General features: G+C 45.2%; 1 protein-coding gene across 2 annotated transcripts in view; it reads left to right on the forward strand.

Moving 5' to 3' along the window:
• The window catches only part of RC3H1 (ring finger and CCCH-type domains 1), a 71,928-nt gene extending 50,056 nt beyond the window's left edge, over window positions 1-21,872 (forward strand). The window contains exons 11-20 of one of the 2 annotated variants that reach the window (XM_077332531.1): window positions 285-502; window positions 1,441-1,832; window positions 4,210-4,368; window positions 6,746-6,898; window positions 7,925-8,138; window positions 9,940-10,030; window positions 10,181-10,316; window positions 13,177-13,347; window positions 13,967-14,073; window positions 16,746-21,872. In XM_077332531.1, the coding sequence (XP_077188646.1) occupies window positions 285-502; window positions 1,441-1,832; window positions 4,210-4,368; window positions 6,746-6,898; window positions 7,925-8,138; window positions 9,940-10,030; window positions 10,181-10,316; window positions 13,177-13,347; window positions 13,967-14,073; window positions 16,746-16,905 (1,801 nt within the window). In that variant the 3' untranslated portion in view covers window positions 16,906-21,872. The remainder of the gene's footprint in view (window positions 1-284; window positions 503-1,440; window positions 1,833-4,209; window positions 4,369-6,745; window positions 6,899-7,924; window positions 8,139-9,939; window positions 10,031-10,180; window positions 10,317-13,176; window positions 13,348-13,966; window positions 14,074-16,745) is intronic. The other variant, XM_077332532.1, reaches the window with a different exon arrangement.
• The last annotated feature ends 776 nt before the right edge of the window (window positions 21,873-22,648 follow it).

Consider the following 22,648-nt stretch of genomic DNA (forward strand, 5'->3'; position numbering starts at 1 on the left):
CTTTTCCCCTTTAATGCGTTGTGGTCATGAAGCCGAATGTAAGTCCCAGCTCTCATTGTGAGTGCTGGTGTAGCTGGAATATGCATGCTGCTAGAATCTGAGGTGGGATTTATCACAGAACACAGGCCCTCTGTCAGTGGCCCCCTTGCTTTTCCACGCACTGTTGCAGGGCCAAGCTAGTGGGGGAACTTAATGCAGATGGTTTAGAAATGGAGAATGTGAAGCAGGTGTGCTTGGGATGCTTCCCAGATTGGTTCCTGCCCTAATGTTGTGCTCTTTTTTAGGCTGGAATCTGTTCCCAAGAGCTCTCTATCTGCCTTACCAGTGAACTCTCATCCCGTGCCCCCCCGGGGACCGGCAGACCTGGCTCCTATCTCTGTCGGCAAGCAGCTCCAGATGGTCCCGCGAGGCTCCCAGTTATATCCTGCCCAGCAAGCAGATGTGTTTTACCCGGATCCTCGGGGAGCAGCTCCACCATTTGAACCTCCACCCTATCAACCAGGTAGCAATGGATGGTGGGGAAATCTGTGTTCAGCCAAAGGTGGCGCACTATTTAGAAAGCCCTCATGAAAGAATGGAACCGTAGATTTTACTACTTTTGGGTGTCCATTATTGGTACTTTTTTTGAGAAAGACTTTTTTATGCAGCATGCTGGGTAAAAAGGTAATCATACTAGGTCAGGGTTTCCCAACCAAGGTACCATGAAGGCCCCTCATGAAACCCTGGTTGAGAAAGCCTGATCCTCGTCCAACCCGCTGCTTAGTGCAGGATCAGCCTAATATTGCTACCACTGTCACTCACCTAGCCACCCTCCCTTGCATTAACTAACTACTTTGAGCAGAAGAGGAGGCTAGGGGTTTGTGTCTTTTCCTTCACTGTGACTTCCTGGGCCCTACTTTCTTCTGCCCATAGAAGCCACTAGCTGAAGCTCCTGCACCTGCGGAGCTTCTTCAAAGTGGAGTAAAGGCATTCAGATGTGTCTTTTCATGCTCATCTTCTTTCTTAAGAACAGCAACGCATTATCATTTCAACATAGAGTCAAATGGATAGCCATGTTGGTCTGAAGTAGCACAATAAAATCAGAGTCCAGTAGCACCTTTAAGACCAACAAAGATTCAAGGCGTGAGCTTTCATAGTCTAAGGAACAGTGCTTGCACTCAAAAGCTCACACCTTGAATAAATCTTTGTTGGTTTTAAAGGTGCTACTAGCCTCTGATTTTATCATTTCAACATGGAAGATTGCCCCCCAGATATTTCAGTATAAACACGACTTTTTATTTTATTTATTTGTGAAAATATCGTCAAACGTTGCAAGAAGTTCAGTTATAAAATCATCCTATTTCAGATTTTCAGCACCTCCCATTTTTTGAAATAACTGAAGAAAAATGGCACAGGGGTATCCCTTTAGCATCTCTCAAAAGTCTTATTTCACATTTCCAGGTGTGTACTATCCTGCAGCCCAATCTTCACAGTGCATGTCTCGATTCGTCCGACCGCCACCATCTGTTCCTGAGCCGGGTCCTCCGTATTTAGAACATTACCCACCGTACCTCCAAGACCGCGTGGTGAATTCTCAGTATGGCGCACAACCGCAGCAATACCCTCCTATGGGGCAGCCCATGTACCCTCCCCACTACGACAGCCGCCGCGTGTATCCCTCTGCCCAGCCATACCCCCGGGAAGAGATCGTCAGAGGAAGCCCTGTGCCCATTGAAATCCCTCCACCAGCTGTATCACCATATGTACCTGAAACAAGAGACAGATACCCACAGGTGGAAGGTTACTACCCAGTCAGTCCGCATCTCAGCCAGATCCGACCTTCATATCCCAGAGTACGAGTTCTTTCTATTCCTTCTTGTTTATCCCATTATCAATTATTGGCATTTTTAAGGTACAATCTTCATCTCGTTCCAGCCCTTTGGGAGATTTTCCATTTTCCAGAATATGGAAGGAGAGAGAACATGAAAGCTAAAAATGGCAGGGACAGTTCATACTTAGATTCTCTCATTTTTTTAAAAAAAAACCACACACACTATAATTACTAAGCAAGTTTTTTGAAGATCACTAGTGGGGGGCATGCAGCATTTAACATTTTCCTCTTGTGCCTCTTCCCTGAAGCTGTAAATAGTTCCATGAAAGGAAGAAGGGGTAGTGGTTTACGACAAAGGGAAAAGACGGGAGAAAAGAAGTATTCCTTGATCTTCAAGGCCACTTGTGTTTTTTTTTAAATGATACTTTGATTTTTGTTGATTTAAAATACACATCAAGTAAAAATTAAATTATTAAAATTAAAAACAAAAATTAAAAACAAAATTAAAACAAATCCAAGGGACAAATCCCCCCCCCCCCCCAGTCACCTATCTCTCTCTTATCATATTTCATTTGACCTTACATAAGCTCATGGTCCAAACCTACATGAACTACAACATGAAAAGCTTGAGTTCTGGAAATTTTTCAGTATCTCCTAATGTTTATAATTTTCCTGGCACTTCTGGGGAAGAGAACCCTGCTTTCGAAATGCTGTAAATTTAGGTATAAGGTAGCATCCTCCCTCTCCCCCCCAGCACACACATTCCTTCTGTAGTTTGGCTTGATTTCCATTGGCATGATGGAGCAAAGCCAGGAGCTTTTGTTTCCTTCCTGTCCCATACTGCTTCAAAAAGGGAGGAAGAGCTCAAGCGCAGGTAGGTTGGGAATGTGTTCATTTCCACCTCCGTTCTTCAGGAGCACTGAGACGCAAGGCTGCCATGTCTCCCAAAAATCTCTAATTCAGTGAAGAAGTGTTTAAAACTTAAGCCTTTTCTTCACTGTGAGTGAGGTTTGGTTTTTAAAATGCCATCTATTCTTTGCAGGATGTTGGCATTTTGCCTTCTGTGGTCTGTTTCAGTTTTAGTGGAGCAGAATAATTTCAACCCGTTTCTCACCAAATCTCTGTGGGAGCAGAACCAGATGGTTCCGCGTGTCCTTTTGGAGGGGTTGATATTTTTAACTCTTCTGGCCGCTGAGATTTCATCATTCACTGGTTATATCTTTTGCGTGGTGCCTTTGCAATCAGAAGAGCAGTAATGTTGCATTTTAAAAATAAGAAATATGAAAGCTGCAGTTTACCGCTGGGTTCTGCACCCAAAGACAGAGGCCCAGACTAGGTCCTTCCACTCAGACCAGTTTTGCTTTTATTCAACTTCATAAACATTTTGCCGGGTGAGTCATTAAAGTCAGTTTTTCATATTTAAATCTGCAAAAATCGAATTTAAGAACAAGATGAGAATACTTTTAAAGCTGTGGCATTTGAAAAAAAACTGTCTGAATTTCTCCAAATGCAATAATTTGGCTTATTCCTTATGGGCTTTAAATATCATTGTTACAAGCCTCCAGGCACAAAATAAGCCACATTTGATAGGAAGGCAATACCTTGGCTCTGATTTGGAAACATTCGTTACTTTCTTATGTTGCTAAGTTAATTCCCCCCCCCTTTTGAATGTCTCATTTTAATATGAAAGACTTTTCTAACGAATACTGAAATCAAACTCAAAAACATGGTTGTGATCCCCCCCAACAAGAAAATTACTGTGTATACTTGTTCTGAGCCTCTTGTGGTGCAGGGTGGTAAGGCAGCAGACAAGCAGTCTGAAAGCTCTGCCCATGACGCTGGGAGTTCAATCCCAGCAGCCGGCTCAAGGTTGATTCAGCCTTCCATCCTTCCGAGGTCGGTAAAATGAGTATCCAGCTTGCTGGGGGGTAAACGGTAATGACTGGGGAAGGCACTGGCAAACCACCCCGTATTGAGTCCGCCATGAAAACGCTAGAGGGCGTCACCCCAAGGGTCAGACATGACCCGGTGCTTGCACAGGGGATACCTTTACCTTTTACCTATACTTTTTCAGACTCATTTTGTGAATCTAGTTTAGGGATGCCCAAATTTGTGGAGCCTGAGGGGCATGTTTGGAGAAAAGGCAGGAGAGATGGAGGAAAGCCAGGATTGGTTCTTTGGGTTGGCAGATGCTTGGGGAGAAGAAAGTGGTGAAGTGGTGACCAAGAAATACATAGGAGGTGCCATGGTGTCCACCAGCAGAAATCACTTATCTAGCTGCTGTTCTAGATTCTCCCTCGGGCTGGGGTCTGCCTCCATTGATTCTCTGGATATGCAGTGCAGAATGTCTTGTGAGTTCAATATCTGTTTGTAAATGAGTCTCTGTAAAAAACCTACAGGAGCCTTATGGCCGGCCTCCACCTCAGCCACACCCCAGTCTAGATGAACTGCACCGTCGTCGGAAGGAAATCATGGCTCAGCTAGAGGAAAGGAAAGTCATCTCCCCTCCTCCTTTTGCGCCATCGCCAACACTGCCTCCCTCTTTCCACACTGATGAGGTGCGTGCGTTTGTGTTTTGAGATGCTGCTACAAAGAGAACAAAATGCGACTTGTTGGGTCTGTGGTGGGACGGAGAGGGACGGGCCTTGGATTTCATCCTCTCACAGTCCAACAGCAATTTATTTATTTACAGAACATGACCAGAATATACATATCCTTATGCCCTTTGTAGAGCTTTGTGCCCTGTGAGTCCTAATAAGCTGGTGATCCCTGGCCCACAAGAAGCATGCCTGACCTCGACCAGGGCCAGGGTCTGCCTGGTGGAATGAGCTCCCAGAATGAGCTCCCGGTGCTGATATGGCTTAAACAGTTCTGCAGGGCCTGTAAGACGGAGCTCTTCTGCCAGGCGTTTTCTTGAGGCCAGGGCAAGGGAAGATCTTGGGATCCTCTGCTAAGTACCAGCTTCTAGCACCAACACTGAGGAACACGTCTTCTGTGGGAGTTCTGTGGTGGATATGGGGGGAATTAGGTTTTAACTGCTTTAGATTGTTGTGTTTTAACCTTGTTGCTAACTGCAGCAAGATGGCTGTCCCAGGAGCGGCAGTCTATATGACAAATTAAATAATAAGAAATAAAGATAAAAGTAAGATATATGATGAATCAAGAGCCTCTTGTGGCGCAGAGTGGTAAGGCAGCCGTCTGAAAGCTTTGCCCACGAGGCTGGGAGTTCAATCCCAGCAGCCGGCTCAAGGTTGACTCAGCCTTCCATCCTTCCGAGGTCGGTAAAATGAGTACCCAGCTTGCTGGGGGGTAAACAGTAATGACTGGGGAAGGCACTGGCAAACCACCCCGTATTGAGTCTGCCATGAAAATCCTAGAGGGCGTCACCCCAAGGGTCAGACATGACTTGGTGCTTGCACAGGGGATACCTTTACCTTTACTATATGATGAATCAAGCAGTCTTATATCCCCACCACATGGAGGAGAGAAACTGCATTTTTGTTCCCGACCCACCTTTTTCCCAGTCCTGCTCGATGGCTGAATAATTGCATGGGTGGTATGAATTATGTGAGTCATATTTTGGATAAATTCTTGGACTTTCCTGCACAGCCTGGGTCTGGCCACGTTGGATTTTACATATAGAGGGTTGGATCCAGCAGTGCATCAGTGGAAGGCACTCATGGGTGTGGCTCTTGCCCATTTTTAATGCCTTCTAGCAACTGTCTGCGACTCCAGAAAAACTGATCCTTGGGGTTGCGGGACCCATGTGAGTTCAGAGGAGATGGAAGGTGGTGAAATTGCCCTTCCTTCCTGTTCCGTCAGCACAGCCGTGCTGCCAAAAGAGGAAACAATTTCATCCTCTTTCCCCTTCTCAGTGCAACCTGCCAACTTGAGTGGGGTTATTACCCACCCAGGTCCAGGAAAGAGAGAGCAGGGAAGACCTGCGATCCTTGTGCAAGCCGAATGTATGATGTATCCCTTATTCTGTATTTAAAGTCTGTTACTCTGCATGCGTGTCCAGAGGTCTCAGAGGGAGAACGCGCATGTCACATGGATGGGCAAGCCATGCTTGAAGAGAGACCAAGAGGCATATTGGGAATGAAGCTAGATAACTTGGAATAATGAATTCTAGCAGTGAGGAGTTTGGTCTCTCATGTTCCAGTTTTGAAGTCCCCCATTAAATGGGATGTCAGTGGGCATCTTCATGAAAGCCATTCCTTAGGTGATTCATCCAGTTGTATTGGAGACTAGCTGGAAGAATACTCAAATAAAGCCATATTGTTTTCATTAACTATTAGAACAGTATTGACTACAGTTTGGGTCTTGCAGCGTTCCCCACTTACAATTTATGCAAGCTTACGAAAGAGAGGAATAACCAGATGGAAATGTCTCTGGTTTCTCTTCAGATCACAGGTGGAAATGTCATTTTCAGACATTGCTAACTCATCACCACTTATAGTTTGTCTGATCTCTCGGCCAGTGAGAACACTTAGGTAAAGGCATATAATACAGCTATTTCAGACAACACTGCTGCTTCAAGGTATATATAAGGGTTGTGCGCTTCGGCTTGGCTCGGTCGCCTCGGAGAGCACCGAAGCCTGATACAGTGCGTAGGAGGCCAGTGGCGCACCCCTCCACTCCACACTGCGGTATTGGCCACTTCAGGCTGCGTTGATCGTCGAGGCAGCTAAACCGAGCCGAAGCGCACACCCCTAGTATAGATGCATGCCTTATACTTGAATGAATTCTTCGTGTTAAAATATCACTGTGCGTGCAGTGCTAGTAAGTCAGAGTGAACTTTGACAGGCTGCAGAGAACGTTTTTAATTTCGATTCTGGTCCACAGCTTTATTTTACAGCTCCTCATTCATTGTTAATGTCAGTCCCTCGACCCCCCTTCCCTTTTCCTAAACTCTTGATAATTGTGTTTCTGCAGTACATGGATGAAGACCTGAAGGTAGCTGGCAAGTACAAAGGAAATGATTACAGCCAGTATTCTCCCTGGTCCTGTGACACCATCGGCTCCTACATCGGAACCAAAGACGTGAAACCCAAAGACATTGTGGCTGCGGGGACGGTGGAGATGGTGGTAAGCGTTCAGGCAGGATTTACACAAGCAGTGCTCAGGAAAGAAAGAGGTGTGCTGCACATTCACAGAATTGCCATTACGTACTTATACGGGTTTGCAAATAAACTTAACGCTCGGGCATCCTTTCCTGTCACAGTGACTTTCTGGCAGGACGCTTAAGGTTGCTGCTTGTGATGAGGTACCGTTTCTGGTGTCTCTTCCCCTCGTTCTTTGGAAGTCAGTTTGAAGCATCAGATCAGTGGTTCTCAAACTTCCTAATGCTGCGACCCTTTAATACAGTCCCTCATGTTGTGGTGACCCCCAACCATAAAATGATGCAAGTGTTCTTTCACAGAAATTAATCCAAAACTGACCAATGGCATGAAGATCCATTGTTCATGATTGTATATAATTTTTCCCCCCGGGGTTTCTCAGTTCAGTTCTGCCTCTTGTCCCACCATGTCGATCTTGCTCTTTTCTGCTGCTCCAGACAGACGAACACTGTATCTTGATCTACCCTGTAAGGCTGTTGTGTGGATGGCACTCCCCCCCCCCAGGCCAAGCTGCTTGCCCCTGCCATGACCTCTGTGAAAGGATTGTTCGACCCTCAAAGGGGTCCCGACCATTGCATTATATCAAATCATGGTTAAGGAAGTTTATCAGTATTTTTCTGAAATGATAATCTGTGTTTTGCGATTAGCTAGCAAACTCATGGGAAGCCATATTGTAAGGTGGGTTTGTAAACTGTAGTTTTATGCAGGGTCAGAATTGACAGCTATGACCATGGCCATTGCTGTGCCCTCAGAGACAGTAGCATTGTGGGGCTGAGAGTGAACATATATGAAGCTTACATCTCTGCAGTGGTTTAGATAGCTTGTTTGCATCTTGGGTGGAATGAATTTGATTGTTTGTATTATTTGATGACATAAGCCTCCTCGGAGACTTTCCGTTCTTTATCTGCCTTGGTGAGGAGCGTTCAGCAGAGATGACAGATCAGAGTGCTTGCTGATCATTGCTCCTCTCCTTCCCTTCTTCCGTCTTCTCAAGAACGTGGATAGCAAAGGGATGCGAGACCAGCGCTTAGATTTGCAGAGGAGAGCAGCAGAGACTGGGGATGACGATCTCATTCCGTTTGGAGACCGGCCCACCGTCTCGAGGTTCGGTGCCATCTCGCGTACGTCTAAAACCATGTACCAGAATCCTGGACCCATGCAAGCCATGACTGTTCAAGGAGCTTCCACAAAGCCAGTCAACATTTCAGGTATGAACAGGCGCCTTCAGGACTTGGTTCCTCACACAGTATTTTTATACCAGTGCTGTAGCTCAAGCACAGAAGGCTAGTGACTAACAGTGATGGAGAACAAGAGGTGAGGGACTGGTGCATTATCACACCTGTGTCACAAGAAACGGTGCTGACGGACTTGGACATCAGCCTCAGGGCTGCCTCTGTGTATCTCCTTCCCCCTTCATTGTGTTTAAGCACATTGTCATCCCAGAGGTTTCTCTTAAACCAGGCTTCGGCTCAGTTCAGACATCATGGATAGATTGGATGCCCATCATAAACCTAATTCATGCCCATCATCAACTTAATTCATGGCAGGCTTGCATGTTCCATCCTCCTTTCTATTGCATAGTGCACTGAGATAGAAAATGGAAGTCTTCAGTCGATTCCTGGACTAATGGAAGTTAGTTTCTTTCCCAGTTATTGGGTTTCTTAAGAATCCCAGTGACTTAGAGAAGAAACCGACTTCAGTGTATTGAAGAAGGGATGGCTTTTATACTCTGCCTTTCACTACCCCAAAGAGTTTTAAAGCAGCTTACAATATTTCCCCTTCCTCTCCCCACAACAGATGCCCTGTGAGGTAGGTGAAGGTGAGAGGGCTCGGACAGAACTGCTGTGTGAGAATAGTTCTAACGATTGTGGCAAGCCCAAGGTCACCCAGCTGGCTGTATGTGAAGGAGCAGGAAATCAAATCCGGTTCTCCAGATTAGAGGCCCCTGCTCGTAACCACTACACCAAGCTGGTGCCTGAGGCACCTGCATTCAGATGTCCTAAGTAAATTTAAGTTATCTGAAGTTTTCACTCTTAATACCCCATGGAAGGAGAGAGACAGTGTGCAGGTGAGTCTGGGAGTTAAACAGCATCATAGCTGTTGTCATTGAATTCCAGTCGCATCCGTATTTAGCCTCTGAAGATTCATTCAGACTTTGGTTGCAGAACTTGGTTTAAAGAAATCTTTTAGCCTTAACAGTGATTATAGGGGCTGGTTGGAGCCAGCAGATGATTTCTACTAATGGAGGGGAGCAGTTTTCACTAATCCCTCATTCTCACTGCAACCCTCTGATTCCCCCCCCCCATTATTAGGGGGTGGGTGTTCCTGTCCCTAGGGACAGCATTGCTGGGGGCATTCTGGGCTGTGGTGGAAGGAGGGAGACAAGAAAGTCTTGCTCAGCTATCACAAATCCCAGAAAGAAATTTTCAGTGACTCTAATCCAAGTGCTTAAATATAGGTATTTTGGAGTTCAGGGGTGGGTGGTGGGATTTGTTTCATGGAATGAACAAGTAGTCATATAAAGGAGTAGGGCTTGTCAAATGTTGGTTTGCATTTTTTTTTACTTTGTTTCAGAAAAAAAGTGTTTTTTTACTGTTGCCCTTTCCCTCATTACAAAGTTTAGTTTGTTCTTCCTCCATCTCCACTATCTAGCAGTGAACTCTTCAGCCTGTTTCCTGCTCAGTCCACCAAAGGCTTTAAGGTGTACGGTTTTATTCAACCCAGGGCTATAAGCAGTATTACAGCCTTCCACAAACTGTGGGTTTTGTTTTGTTTGTTATGTTTTATTTTGTTTTGTTTGTTATGTTTTATTTTGTTTTTGCTTTTTGTTCCTAGCATAAGAGGAGGAAAAATATGTTATCCTCCATGGGAGGTGATTGCCAAAGCAATTATTCACAAGTATAATACCGCCTATAGGGCTGTCTTTCCAGGCAGCGGGAGCATCTATGTAACATAAGTGATGTAAATAAACAAGCACTTTCTAAACAGGCCTTTCCAATTGCCTTCTAGATTACAGCCCTTACGGAACACACAGCGCATGGGGAGGCTCACCATACGCACCTCACCCAAACCTACCTTCTCAGGGACGCCTTAGTGACAGGTATGCCTGTGTGAGCTTGCTCTTTGTGGCTAAGCATGCCATAGGAATGTGCGGTGGGAGAGTTGTGTTTTGCTTGCTTTTGAACCCAACTCTGAGAAGGGAGAAAGGAGACCTCTCGCTTCTGACCAGCCTCTTCCGTTTCCCCCCAAGGGAAAGATTGTCCATAACAGACACCGCCGGCCACGGGAAGCCTTTGCCCTCGGCCGAGAGGGAGCAGCAGCTTCGGCTTGAACTGCAGCAACTAAACCATCAGATCAGCCAGCAGACGCAGCTCCGAGGACTGGAGGTGTGTACCAGTGTCCCCTGTGGTTTATTTTTATTAAAAGAAGGGGCTGGAGAAACGAAGTATGAGAGAGATTTGTCATCCCTTTTTAAGACGTTTGAAACGAGGGCAGTAGTCTGCCCCAGTGTTTTCCTGCAGCTTTCTGTGTCTGTATTTGTTTTAAAGTGTGCATTCAGTCTCTCGTCTTAAAGAAATGAACCTTTTAAACGTGTGTATGTTTTATTGTCTCAGCGTTGATAGAGAGGGGTGGCTTTCACAGGAATGGGCTTTTAGGTGACGATTTGTTCTGTGTTGTATCATTTCTGTGGCGATGGACTTCCCGACTAGCACAGGCCCTATAATAAGCATTTGTGCAACTAACTGAAAAGCCCACCTCGGACGCATTGCAGGGAGTTGGATTTCTTGGGAACGAGCCCCTGCATTTCCTACAGAATCAACCACCAGTGGTTGCTGCTATAATTCGCAGCATCCCTTCAGAAATAAACTGGAGAAAAGATTGTAACAAATGGGAGAGCCTAAAGGAGCTTTCATTCAGCTGCCTCCTCTGCAACAATCAATTGCAGATTTTGAGAGCTAGCGGGGTGTAGTGGTTAAGTAAGAGCCTCTTGTGGCGCAGAGTGATAAGGCAGCCGTCTGAAAGCTTTGCCCATGAGGCTGGGAGTTCAATCCCAGCAGCCGGCTCAAGGTTGACTCAGCCTTCCATCCTTCCGAGGTCGGTAAAATGAGTACCCAGCTTGCTGGGGGGTAAACGGTAATGACTGGGGAAGGCACTGGCAAACCACCCCGTATTGAGTCTGCCATGAAAACGCTAGAGGGCGTCACCCCAAGGGTCAGACATGACTCGGTGCTTGCACCTTTACCTTTACCTTTAGTGGTTAAAGAGTGGGGGACTCTAATCTGAGAACCGGGTTTGATTCCCCACTCCTCTACATGCAGCTGGCTGGGTGACAGTTCTCTTAGAGCTGTTCTTGCAGAGCAGTTTTCTCAGAGCTCTCTCAGCCCCACCTGCTTCAGAAAGAAGATGATGAAGAATTGGTTTTTATATGTCACTTTTCTCTAACAGAAGGAGTCTGAAAACAGTTTACAATCACTTTCCCTTTCCTCTTCCCACAACAGACACCCTGTAAGGTAGATGAGGCTGAGAGAGTCCTGGTATTACTGTTCGGTCAGAATAGCACTATCAGGGCTGTGACAAGCCCGTGGTCACCCAGCTGGCTGCATGTGGAGGAGCAGGGAATCAAACCTGGCTCGCCAAATTAGAAGCCGCTGCTCTTAACCACTGCACCAAGTTCACAGGATGTCTGTTGTTGGGAGAGAAAGGTAAAGGTGTTTGGAAGGCGTTTTGAGGCTTCTTCAGGTAGATAAAAGTGGGTTATAAAAAAGCAACTCTTCTCTCTTATTATACGGTGGGGTAGGCAGCTTAGCAGACTTTCATGTACCGTACGGGTTTTCCACCCAAGGGATCAGAGTAAGCCCCTGGGAGCTCAGCTTGTTCCCAGTGTGTCCAGGCCAAGAACTACCCAAGCCATGTCTCTTCCACTCCCACGCACCACCCCGTTTTGTTGGCCAGGCCACTAACATCTTCACACTTGGGCATTACGGGTTTGCCTACCCCTGTTCCCGGAAGATCAGGTTTACCTGAGAGGAAAAGAGCAATTGGATCATGAACTTGACAGCTCCCTTCAGAGTTAAGGGTAGGAGGGAGAAGCAACACATTTCTCAGTTACTCCACTAAACGATCGCTAGAAATTCTCATGCTCCTGTTCAGAACCAAAGGCCACTTGGTGCTTGAGCCTTGCATGCCCTCCTTCACTGATGACGTAGCAGAGGAGTATTGGATGGTTTTAAAAGACCTGGCCTGACTGCCTGTCACATTATCCATTTATTTGCTAGCCTGAAGCTGCACATCTTTGAAAATTGTCCACACGTGGGTGTCCTTAACACAGTTTTCCCTTCAGTAATAACTGGGCCTTGGTGATGAAATGAGTCAAACAAATGTTCATTTATATAATTTGATACTTAGTTCCAAATGGCTGCTATGTGGCGTTCAGTGCTGTGCTGCAATTTTTTTATTGTTGTGTTCTGTTAAAGTTAAAGCCAGAACTGGTAAGAGTCATTACGGGCCTTCAGACGAAGGTTCCCTCTGAGCCCTCCTTTACAATCTCCAGACCCCATGCACGTATCTCATGCAAACAAGCTACATGACTTGTTCACCTCTGTGGGACCCCAAGGTTTTTGTACCCCTAGTCTTCCCCCCCAAACCCACACTTAGCCACCTCCCATATTGCAGTGATTTTCAAATGCTGACCCTTTCCATAGTGACTTGGTCTGCTGTGAAAGCTAGTGTTGAAGATTGTGGTACTTCCTCTTGAGTGGCAGTTCCTGCCGAACATTGACTCAGGCCTCCTGAGCTGCATCATTGTCTTGCATGAACTGTGTGTGCTTGTTACACATTGCAGAGAAAGATGGGTAGTGGCAGGGGAATTCCCTCTCATGGATGCTTGCCTGTCATTACTGATTTTGCTGATGGTAACTGTAATCCATGGACACCTGGAGAGCCAGAGTTTGGGCACCCCCTGACTAGGGCTTTCAATCAGCCTTTGGGCGTCTGCTGTTCCTATGCCTAGCATAGAGCAAATTGGCAAAAAACAAACAAAACAAAAACCAGTTGACAGGACCCAATGGAAAATCATGCTTGTTTCATGAATTGACTATGTTTATATGCATAAAAATTTTAAGAGGAAAGAGGGCTGGTCTTTGGAAACCAAACAATACTCCTGAACTTTGGGCCTGATTCCCATGTCTGCATGAATGTGCAGTTTGTGTGCTCAGTTGTTGTATGTGCTTGGCTTTGTGCATTTAGGCTGTTAGTAACAGGCTGCTGTTGCAGAGGGAGGCGACCACCTTGGCAGGCCAACCACAGCCCCCACCGCCACCTCCTAAGTGGCCCGGAATGATCTCGAGCGAACAGCTGAGCTTGGAGCTACACCACGTGGAGAGGGAAATCGGGAAGAGAACTCGGGAGCTGAGCATGGTGAGTGCTTCGGGCGGCGGGGCAGAGGAGAGCTGGGAAAGACGGCCGCGTGTGCTGGGTGAGCTGCAGAGCTGCTGCTTCGGTGATTGCGGGAAGGGGCTCTGCTGGATGTCCACTCGCTAGCCTTAGCCATCCTTCCCATTCACATTTCTGGAGTTAGGCTGACTTAAATTCCCTGCTTTTGGGTAGCCCGTGTAGTCCTTTTGTAATTCAGTGCTAAAGATGCTTCGTGAGCTGCCACGTGGGGTGCGAATGGAAATCTCAGCAAATCCTTTTTGTCAGTAGCTAGGTGCCATGCGACAGCTTTCAAGCAACGTCTGTTAAAATGGCATTGGGGAGGGGGGACAGTGGTTTTCCAGCCTGAGGTGATGGACTTCCTTGGTCTTTTTCCTGCTTGATACCTGTGATTTTGGAATGTTCTGTACTCCGGTAGAACGGACTGCTAGCTTTCTAGGCATATGTTCTTTTGTCCTGTGGCTTTTGCACAAATCAATCTGTATAACACGTTCTGGTTTTTACGGTAGTCAACGTTTTTTCTCACTCCTTATGAGAATGAGCTCAGCAGAGGTTTTGTTGCCTGTCGTGAAATGATAGCAATCGTCCTTTCCTTCTTCCCAAGGAGAGCCAGTCTTCCATGGAAGTGAAAAGCAAACTGGGTGCCAGTAAGCAAACAGAAAACGGACAGCAAAGCAAGGTTCCAGCTGAGGACCTCGCACTCACATTCAGGTAACACAGCACAACTTTTGTAGGTCCTTTTAATAGCAAAGATGTGAAGCGAGATGGACAGGATGCCAGTCGAACTGATTGAAATGCCCAGCTCATAATGATTGAAATGCCCAGCTCATAATAGACATGATAGAATCACCCAAATGCTGGAGGCATCTCACCACAATCTTTTAAGGAAGGTATCAATAAAACAGAGTGAAAACTGGCATTAAAGACCAGTGAGCAAAAGAGAGAATAGTTTCCTAGTCTAGCATCTCAGAAAGCAGAACGGCTTCATTGGAAGACGGAATTACGGTTTCAGATAGTCTAAGAGAAGGCTTTCTGCCTAGCCTGCCGTCACTAAATCCTGTACACAAAGTGATCTCTTGGCTCATTTTCTATCTTAAAACCCGTTATTTGGTTATTTACAGAAAGATTATTATTTTTATTAATTGTCACGTAGTCCAGGCTAACCTGATCTCATCAGATCTCAGAAGCAGGGTCAGCCCTGGTTAATATTTGGATGGAAGATCACCAAGGAATACCAGGGCTGCTACTGAGGGATAGGCAATTGTAGACTATTTCTGAATGTTTCTTGTCTTGAAAATCCTGTGGGGTCACCCTAAGTCAAGTACAGCTTAGAATCGTAGAGTTGGAAGGGACCTTGGTCATGTAGACCAAACCCCTACAGAATGCAGGAAATTCACAACTACCTGCCCACCCACAGTGATCCCAATTCCATGCCCAGATTATTCCGTCCCCCCAAACGAGAATCCCTGGCCAGTCTGGCCTGGAAGAAATTTTCCTCCTGATCCCAAAGTGGTGATTGGTATTTTTGGGCATGCAAGAAAGGGTCACAAGAGCCAAGCAACAGCACAGTCCCTTCTGCTCACCTAGTCACAATCTGCCTAAGTTTAACTTGACAGTAAAAAAACAAAAAACTTTTCCAAATGTGTCCCTCTCTGTCCATGCTATGCTCAGGTAAGCACTGCTATTGTCCCCCGTGAGTTTTGTCACTGCAAAATGTGGATGAGCACATAGATTGGATTTGACTGTATCAAAGAAATAAATACAAACGTGCGCCATTATTATTCTGGTGTTCTTATTATTTTATGTGTTTTGGAGATTTGCTACTGTATAGGTGGAAGCAAGCATACGTACGAATGTGTTTTAAGGCTCCGCTTCCACTCTTTACCCCAGAAAACCGATGCCTCAGAATGCATCAAACGTGAGCCAAAACCACGTTAACCACATTTCAGAGTGCATGTCTGGACATAATCGGAGATAACCAAGTGTGCACTCGATGTTCCAACAAAGCACTTTATTCTCCTTCCGCTCTGAACAGAGAAATGGTAGTGAATCTTTGAATTTTTAGACTTTTGAATGTAAATTGTTAATTTTAAAATGTTGCAATTTTGATTTATTGTAAAATGTAACTTATAAGCCTCCCTGAGCCCCCAGGGAAGGGCATCGTATAAATCTGAGGGATGAATGATTGAATGTCTTTACCCAGCGTTTAATTACTAATAGACCATTGGAGCTATTTTTAATTGATTTAAAACAGTGGTCCCCAACCTGCGGGCTGCGGCCCGGTGCCGGGCCGTGGCTCCCTCCCCCCGCCCCCCCCAGCAGTAAAAAACTTCCCAGGCCGCAAGCTTGCGGCCTGGGAAGCTTCTTACTGTGGGAGGGCGGGGAGAGGGAATCAGGGCCGGGCCGTGCGGGCATGGCCCAATGAGCGGGCGTGGCCCGATGCGTGGGCGCGGCCCTATGAGCGGGCATGGCCCGTGGGCGCGGCCCGATGAGCGGGCGCGGTCCGCGCAGGCGCGGCCCAATGCCCTACCAGTCCCCAGCCTCAGAAAGGTTGGGGACCACTGATTTAAAATACATCTTCCCTTTTGGTCCAAGCCAGCTAATAAATGAAGCAATTAAATATTTCAGTCTAATCCCCCTGCAACGATGAACAGGAACTGGACTGTTGTAAATCCCTTCCAACCAAATATTCTTCAACCTATTCCTAAAAGTGATCAAAACGTTCTCCAGTTGACCATTTCATAGGATTGCCAGGACAATGAGAAGGAATGAATTTCATGTGCCTACCATCTGTTTGTGGATAGCCACTATTTACTTATCATATGGCGTATGTGTTATGCAGTCAGGAGATCCTAAGGTTATCTGGCTGTCAGGGAAGAGGTGATTTGCCATGGCCTGCCCTCACGTCATGGCCCTGATATTCTTTGGAGGTCACCCTTCCAAGCACTAGCCACTGCTGACCCTGCTCATCTTACAAGGTCTGACTGGGTTGGACTTACTTTAAGGTGACCAGATTTTAACATTGGTATAGCGGGACACCATTAACCGGGGGGGTTCTTGATTAAAAATTGGTCTATATGGAGCAACAAAAAATTTCATAGAAAGCATAGAACGCAAAAATAGTATTGTAATATATTTTTTTAAATTTCAACATAAGTACAATTTGCCAGGTACCCCCTGTTGTCCCTCCAAAAGTGGGACAATCTGGTCACCTTAACTTACTTGGGCTATCCAGGTCAGAGAGCCACTGATCAGAGTCATACAGACGGCTCCGCTTCGGATTTCTTCTCAGGGTTACCCTTGTAATTGTATTAAATCTGTCTCCCTCTCCCTCCTTTTTCTCTCTATCCCTTTCCCCCTCTGTTTTGACATTCATTCTTCAGCGGTGATGTTCCAAATGGATCAGCCTCAACCCAAGAAAATGTCAACCTCCTCTCAAACAAAACTGCAGCTCTGGGCTTGTCAGAGGACACCGAAGGAGGAGGAGGAGGAGGTGAACAGGACACTCAGCGGGCAGGGACGACATCCACATCTGCTCCCTGAAGGAACAAAACATCCCTCCACTTCTGTCGGGGGTCACCTCCCCCCCCCCTCGGGATGATGGGAGACAGCAAGAACTACAACGGCAGCAGGTCCGGAAACAATGTGCACAACACCACTACTAGAAACAAACCCTGCACATAGTTCACATTAACACATTTTTTAATTAAAAAAAATGAAAATTAGCAGTATCTGCAAGCAACTCAGATTAAATTTGTTTTTGTTCTGTGAATGAACTTTATTTTAATAACTTTGGATGCCTTGAATGCCAGGGCTTTAAAAAAAAACAGATATTATATATATATATATACACACTCTGTTTGATTAATTGTATGATCTTAATGAGGTAGGTTTTCTCTTTTATTTTGGTATTATTACATACCCAGTGTATAATTCCTTTTAGGTCTCTTTGCTCCTCCCTTTGCAACAAGCTCACTGCTTTTCGTGTGAGTTTGAAAGGAAACAAAACGGGGGACGTGAGATGGAGGAAGCTCTAATTTGCTTGGCTGAAAAATCTGTGTTGGAAATCATCTGGAAGTGGCTCTCCTTGAAAACGATGCCCATTTCTTGACATTCATTCATTGTCTTTTCCTAAATACCGACAGCTTTTAAGCTGCAGTCGTGGTGCAGTTATCATCACTTAGCAATAGCGAAACTTCATCCAAACCTCAAAAGAGCAAAAATTAGTGTGGGGGTGTTCCCTGTTTCCGAAGGGAGCAGAAGTATCTGGGCTCCTCGATCCCTATAAATTGGCTAATCTTGCCTAATTTTGTCTTGCGTGACAGGAGGGAGGGTTTTTTTTAGGGGGGGGGCAAGGGGGTTGGAACCTGGATCTGAGGAAGTATCTGCAAATGGATACAGAGGTTTCCTCTGCGGTTGAGATGCAGGGGTGAAGTAGAAATAGAGAGCAGAGGCCTCCCTGTTTTTCTGCCTTGTTGAATTTTTTTCTGCCGTTTGCATTTTTGCACACCTTCAGTGGAGAGATACACAGTATCCAAACACTGAGGGTGTGGGGCAGGGGGAATGTATTTGCTCCAGGGAGGAACTTAAAAAAATCCTGTTTCGGTTGAGATGGGGGGGGGACGGGGATGGACGGACACAAGTTCTCCCTCTTGTTCCCTCTGCATTTTTCACTGCAACTGAAACTGTTTTTAGATCCACTTTAATCATTAGTCCTCTCTTTGGCAAATGACAGATATTTTTGAGACCTGAGACTTCGTCAGGTCTCCCCCCCCCCCCCGAAGCTCCCCCAGAAAACTTATGCCTTCTTCAACTTTACTGCAAACAAATTTGTCTTGGGGGAAAGTCTGTTAAGAATCTATATGGGATGAAACACCTCCCACCCACCCCATCATTTCGACTAATAGCGCTTCATGTAGGGCTGGCTGTTTTTTGTTTTTTTTTAAAAACCCTGCAAAGTGGGGAAGGTTGCTTGCTCATGTTGCACATATTTTTCACACCCTCCTCTCCTTTCCCCCCTATTCACCACCTCCACTTTTACACAGAATCTCAAATGACTCTGCAAGAGAGAAAGAAAAATTCAGCAAAGGCTTCCTCCCATCTCTTAAGCCCGCTTCTCCCTTACGAAATTACGACTACTAATCCTCAGAAAACACTGGCCATGTAATAAGTTGCAGTGTTGCTTCGGTTGGGTAAAAGCAGAAATTTATTCATCTTGCTTTAGGGTTGTCGCTGTTGTTTTTTTCTTCTCCTTCTTCCCCTCTTTTCTTCAACCCCTTGTCGAGGTCACAGTAACTTTCTGCTAAGCTTTGCACTTGTCTGGTTGAAGAAAACAGAAAAAAAACAAAAAAACAAAATTGGGGGTGGGGAGTACAGTCCCCTTGTTGCCTACCAGTAGGAAGGTCCAAGCAGAAGACTCTTTTGAGTAGCAATTATTTAATTTGCCCAGTCAAGGCACCGCATTTATATATTTCACATTGAATTTGATTATGCCCTACAGACCTGGCTGGCCAAAAAATTGATACCTGTATTGGCTTGGGATTCGAGCTTTCTTTCTTTTTTTTATTTAAATAAAGAATTATATATATGTATGTATGTATATATACATATATATGTAGTTATATCTGTATATATATTGGATATGTTTTAAGAATTTTTTTTTTCCACATGAGCGCAGCTGTTGTCATCTGGGAGGTAGAGGCACTGCAAGAATGCCGACATTTTAAACTCTGATCCCTTCTGGCTCTCTTTACATTCACGTAACACTCTTAACACTTAACTTGATTTTTTAAATTTTAAGCATGAGAGATTCTGAAGATGCATTTAGCCTTTCCAGGCTTTCTCTTGAATCACAAGGGTGTGCTCTTCTCTACCCTCCCAGCTGTAACGTCACTATCTGGGTAGAAATCTCTGCTCCTCTTCTTTTCCGAGAACTGCTCCTTTGAGAGATCCCATCTTCCTGATAGAGTAAGCGAAATATAGAATTGCAAGTGATCAAATGAAGAGGTACCAGCTTGTTAGAATTATTTGTCTTCTGGTTTTTCCATCTTTTCAGGTAGCAAGGCAATTACTGTTCCACATTGAAAGGGGCAAGTTCAAAATATAGACTTTCCTCACCTTTGTTCACAAGTGAAAACACATTAGCCTCATCCTTTTGTATGAACTGCATAGTCCTAATCCAATCAGAAAGTCAGGTTGGGCCAAACAGCAAAACTGGCTTTCTGTTTGATGAGCCCTGAAGATTAATTTCTGACTACTAAGGAATGAGATCTCATAGCAGAGACTTGAAGCAGCCTGAGCACAGTTACATGCTCTGAGCATGAACTACAAAGAGTACAGGCCCTGGGGTAAGTGGACTCTTAATAGATTCTCTCCCCGCACACACTTTACTGGTGTCCTTTGTGCACAGTGTCCTTGCTATGCTGCCTATCTAGGTTAATGTCCTGTTTGCATGAGCAAATATTCCTGTTTAACCTCTGGTATCCACATTGATCTTGGCTTAGTTTCCTTTTTCATTCTATGTACGAGAGAGAGAGAGAGAGAGAGTTTAGTCAATAAAAATGGACCCACCAAGAAAAAGAGGAGCTTTTCAGAAACTGAGCAGGGGAAATGTGTTGGCTGTCATGTAGAAGGATCTGCAGCACCAACACTTCTTCCTTTTATAATAGATTTACCCCAGGGCCTGTACTCAGGAACCTTGCAGTGGAAATAGCTGGGTTTAGGGTATGACCATTGCTTCCCAGCAGGGAGGTGGAGAAAAATGGTTACGCATGAGCAACGACTGTTGTTCAGCGGCTTCCAAAAAGCAGTTTTTGGGTCCTTAATGTTGGATTTAGATTCATAAACTTGCAAAATAGGACCTCTTGGAGCTTCACATCAAAGGAGTTGTTGTCGTTTTTCTTCGTCGTTTTTCTTACCGTTTCTTTTTGAGCGGCAGAATGTCTCCGCCTCGCTCCACGATGTGGAAACGCAGTAAGAAATGGGGCTTTCACATGGGATTCAGAATCTGTTTGTCAACTTCAGGTGCCATGTACCTTTGGACTCTGGACACATCTGAAAATCTTTATCTTGCGACAACTAGGGAAACAGAGCAACGGTCACATACATCACAGTATCCTAGCTGAGGCCTTATGACTTCCTCCACCCTTCATTTAGAATGTATTTCATTGACCGGCACATTTTTTCTTCAAGGGAACGGTCATAGGTCTAGTCTCCATAGACTGCCACTTGCACTCCATGAAATTGTTGACAGTACGGTTCTGGCTTTGTTTTTAACTTCTTTTGCTCCAGTTTAATCGTCGCTAGAGCCTGCTGCACTCAACAGCATCTATTAGCCTGATGTTTCAGTAACGTGTCATTGAACATGCCCTGCTTTTTTGCAGCAGAAGATATTCCCATACAAGTTGATGGAAGACCACATGTTCGTGCATGGAAATGTAATTGAGGGCCCATGTTTCAAAGCAGAATTTAAAAGATCTGATTTACTAAAAACAGACGTCTAGCGCTAATTTCTCATGAATAATATACGCGGGAAGGGGGCGGGTTGTGCTTGCTGGTTTCTAATCAGCTCTTAGAACTTGGCATGATCCTTCCTGCTTTCCGAGGCGGTTCTTCTCTTGCTGTTCCCCTCTCTTTTAAACATGCTGCTCACTGCTCCTGATCATGCACCCGTTGACAGCTTGCTGCCTCAAAACCGAGCATTCAAATGAATTCGCTTAGCCAATAACTTCTGTGAAGTTGCCTTTTCTAATGGTGTTATTACTCAGTGATACACAAATGTGGTATTGCCCCTACTGGTAGGCAAATGGGAGGGGGGTATCTGTATAAATGTGGAAAACATCTCTCTTTTTTTCCCATTCAAGGAGAGCCAAAGACTTGTGCTTTACTCTTGATTTGGTTTATTTTATGTTTATTTTTTTAATTTCACTGGGCTAGCCAGTTTGGATTGGAATAAAATGTATTTGTAATGTTTTGTTTTCCAGCTCTTACACTGGTTAAAAAAAAAAAAACCTGTGCAAAAGTTCATGATTGTCAAGCCTTATGAAAATACATTGAATAACTCTGAATAATTAGCAGGTTTGGGAAGTGTTGTGTTTAAGCATCTCTTTGAATTTGCCGCCATTTCGCTCATCTTTTTAAAGATATATACGCACAGATGTGTACTTGCTTGAACTCTCCCAAGTCATTTCAACGTCCAGTTAGCAAAGGGATTCTTTAAAAAAAATATATTGTTTGCTTTGATTATTTTTGTGCTTGGGGTTTTCTATGAGTAGAAGAAAAGCTAAGGAGGCTTTAAACAGAATGGGGGAAAGGCTCTTTGAATGCAAGTTGCCCCATATGTAACCAGGTGGCATTCCATCGGCTTCTGCAAAGACATTTGCCTCCACTGACCGCAAAGTTAGGCCTGTGGCTGCAAGAAAGTGCACTGAACTGAACGCCAGCCTAGCAGTTAGACTGATTAAACACAGCGTTCTGTCTATCCAGCGTTAAGCAGGAGTCACCCAATTAGTCAGCTTTATACTTTAATTCATATAAAAGGTATAAGCAATAAGTAGGCTCCATAGTTATATTTATTTAGCAAGCATGGGCCTCTTTAAAATAAGCACCCCCCTCCCCGGGCAGCCACTCCCCACTTGTTCTTATGAATTGCAGCGGCATGTTTATATTGAGATTGGCATTACGGCCAACAAGTTTGCATATCTTAATCTCGACGGAAGGTGCCTTTTCTTTTTTTTTTCCAAAGCAAAGCTTCTCAACCTTGTGATCACTGGATTTCTCTCCGACCACTGGGCTCCACAAAATGAGATGCCTTCCTGCATTGTAAAGCTAGTCTGGAGGGAGGCTTTAAACTGAGTGGTAGGATACACACCCGTGTCTGTTACTTTAAACATTGCAACAGGTGAGCAGATTACTTCTGTGCCTTCTATGGAGATGCACTCACCTATTCTCATCCCCCCCTGAGGCAAAAACAACTCCTGTTTTGTCAAACATCAAGGGTGGGGGAGAGGATGAAAGGTGGACAAGGGTACTACGGGAAGAACAGGAAAGGAATTCCTGCAACACTGAAGTCTCCTGCTGCTATGAAATATTTAAAGGATAGAGGCAAGAGTGGCCAAACGGTTGCTCTCCAGATGTCCATGGACTACAGTGGCCATGAGCCTCTGCCAGCCTGTGCTGGGAATTGTAGTCCACGGACATCTGGAGAGTCTCCGTTTGGCCACCCCTGGTGTAGACTGAGATCCCACAAGTCCTGTCCAGATTTCAGATTCCGACTTGAATCGCAGGG

This window comes from Paroedura picta, chromosome 4, assembly GCF_049243985.1.
Source record: "Paroedura picta isolate Pp20150507F chromosome 4, Ppicta_v3.0, whole genome shotgun sequence".
In the NCBI taxonomy this organism is placed as follows: domain Eukaryota; kingdom Metazoa; phylum Chordata; class Lepidosauria; order Squamata; family Gekkonidae; genus Paroedura; species Paroedura picta.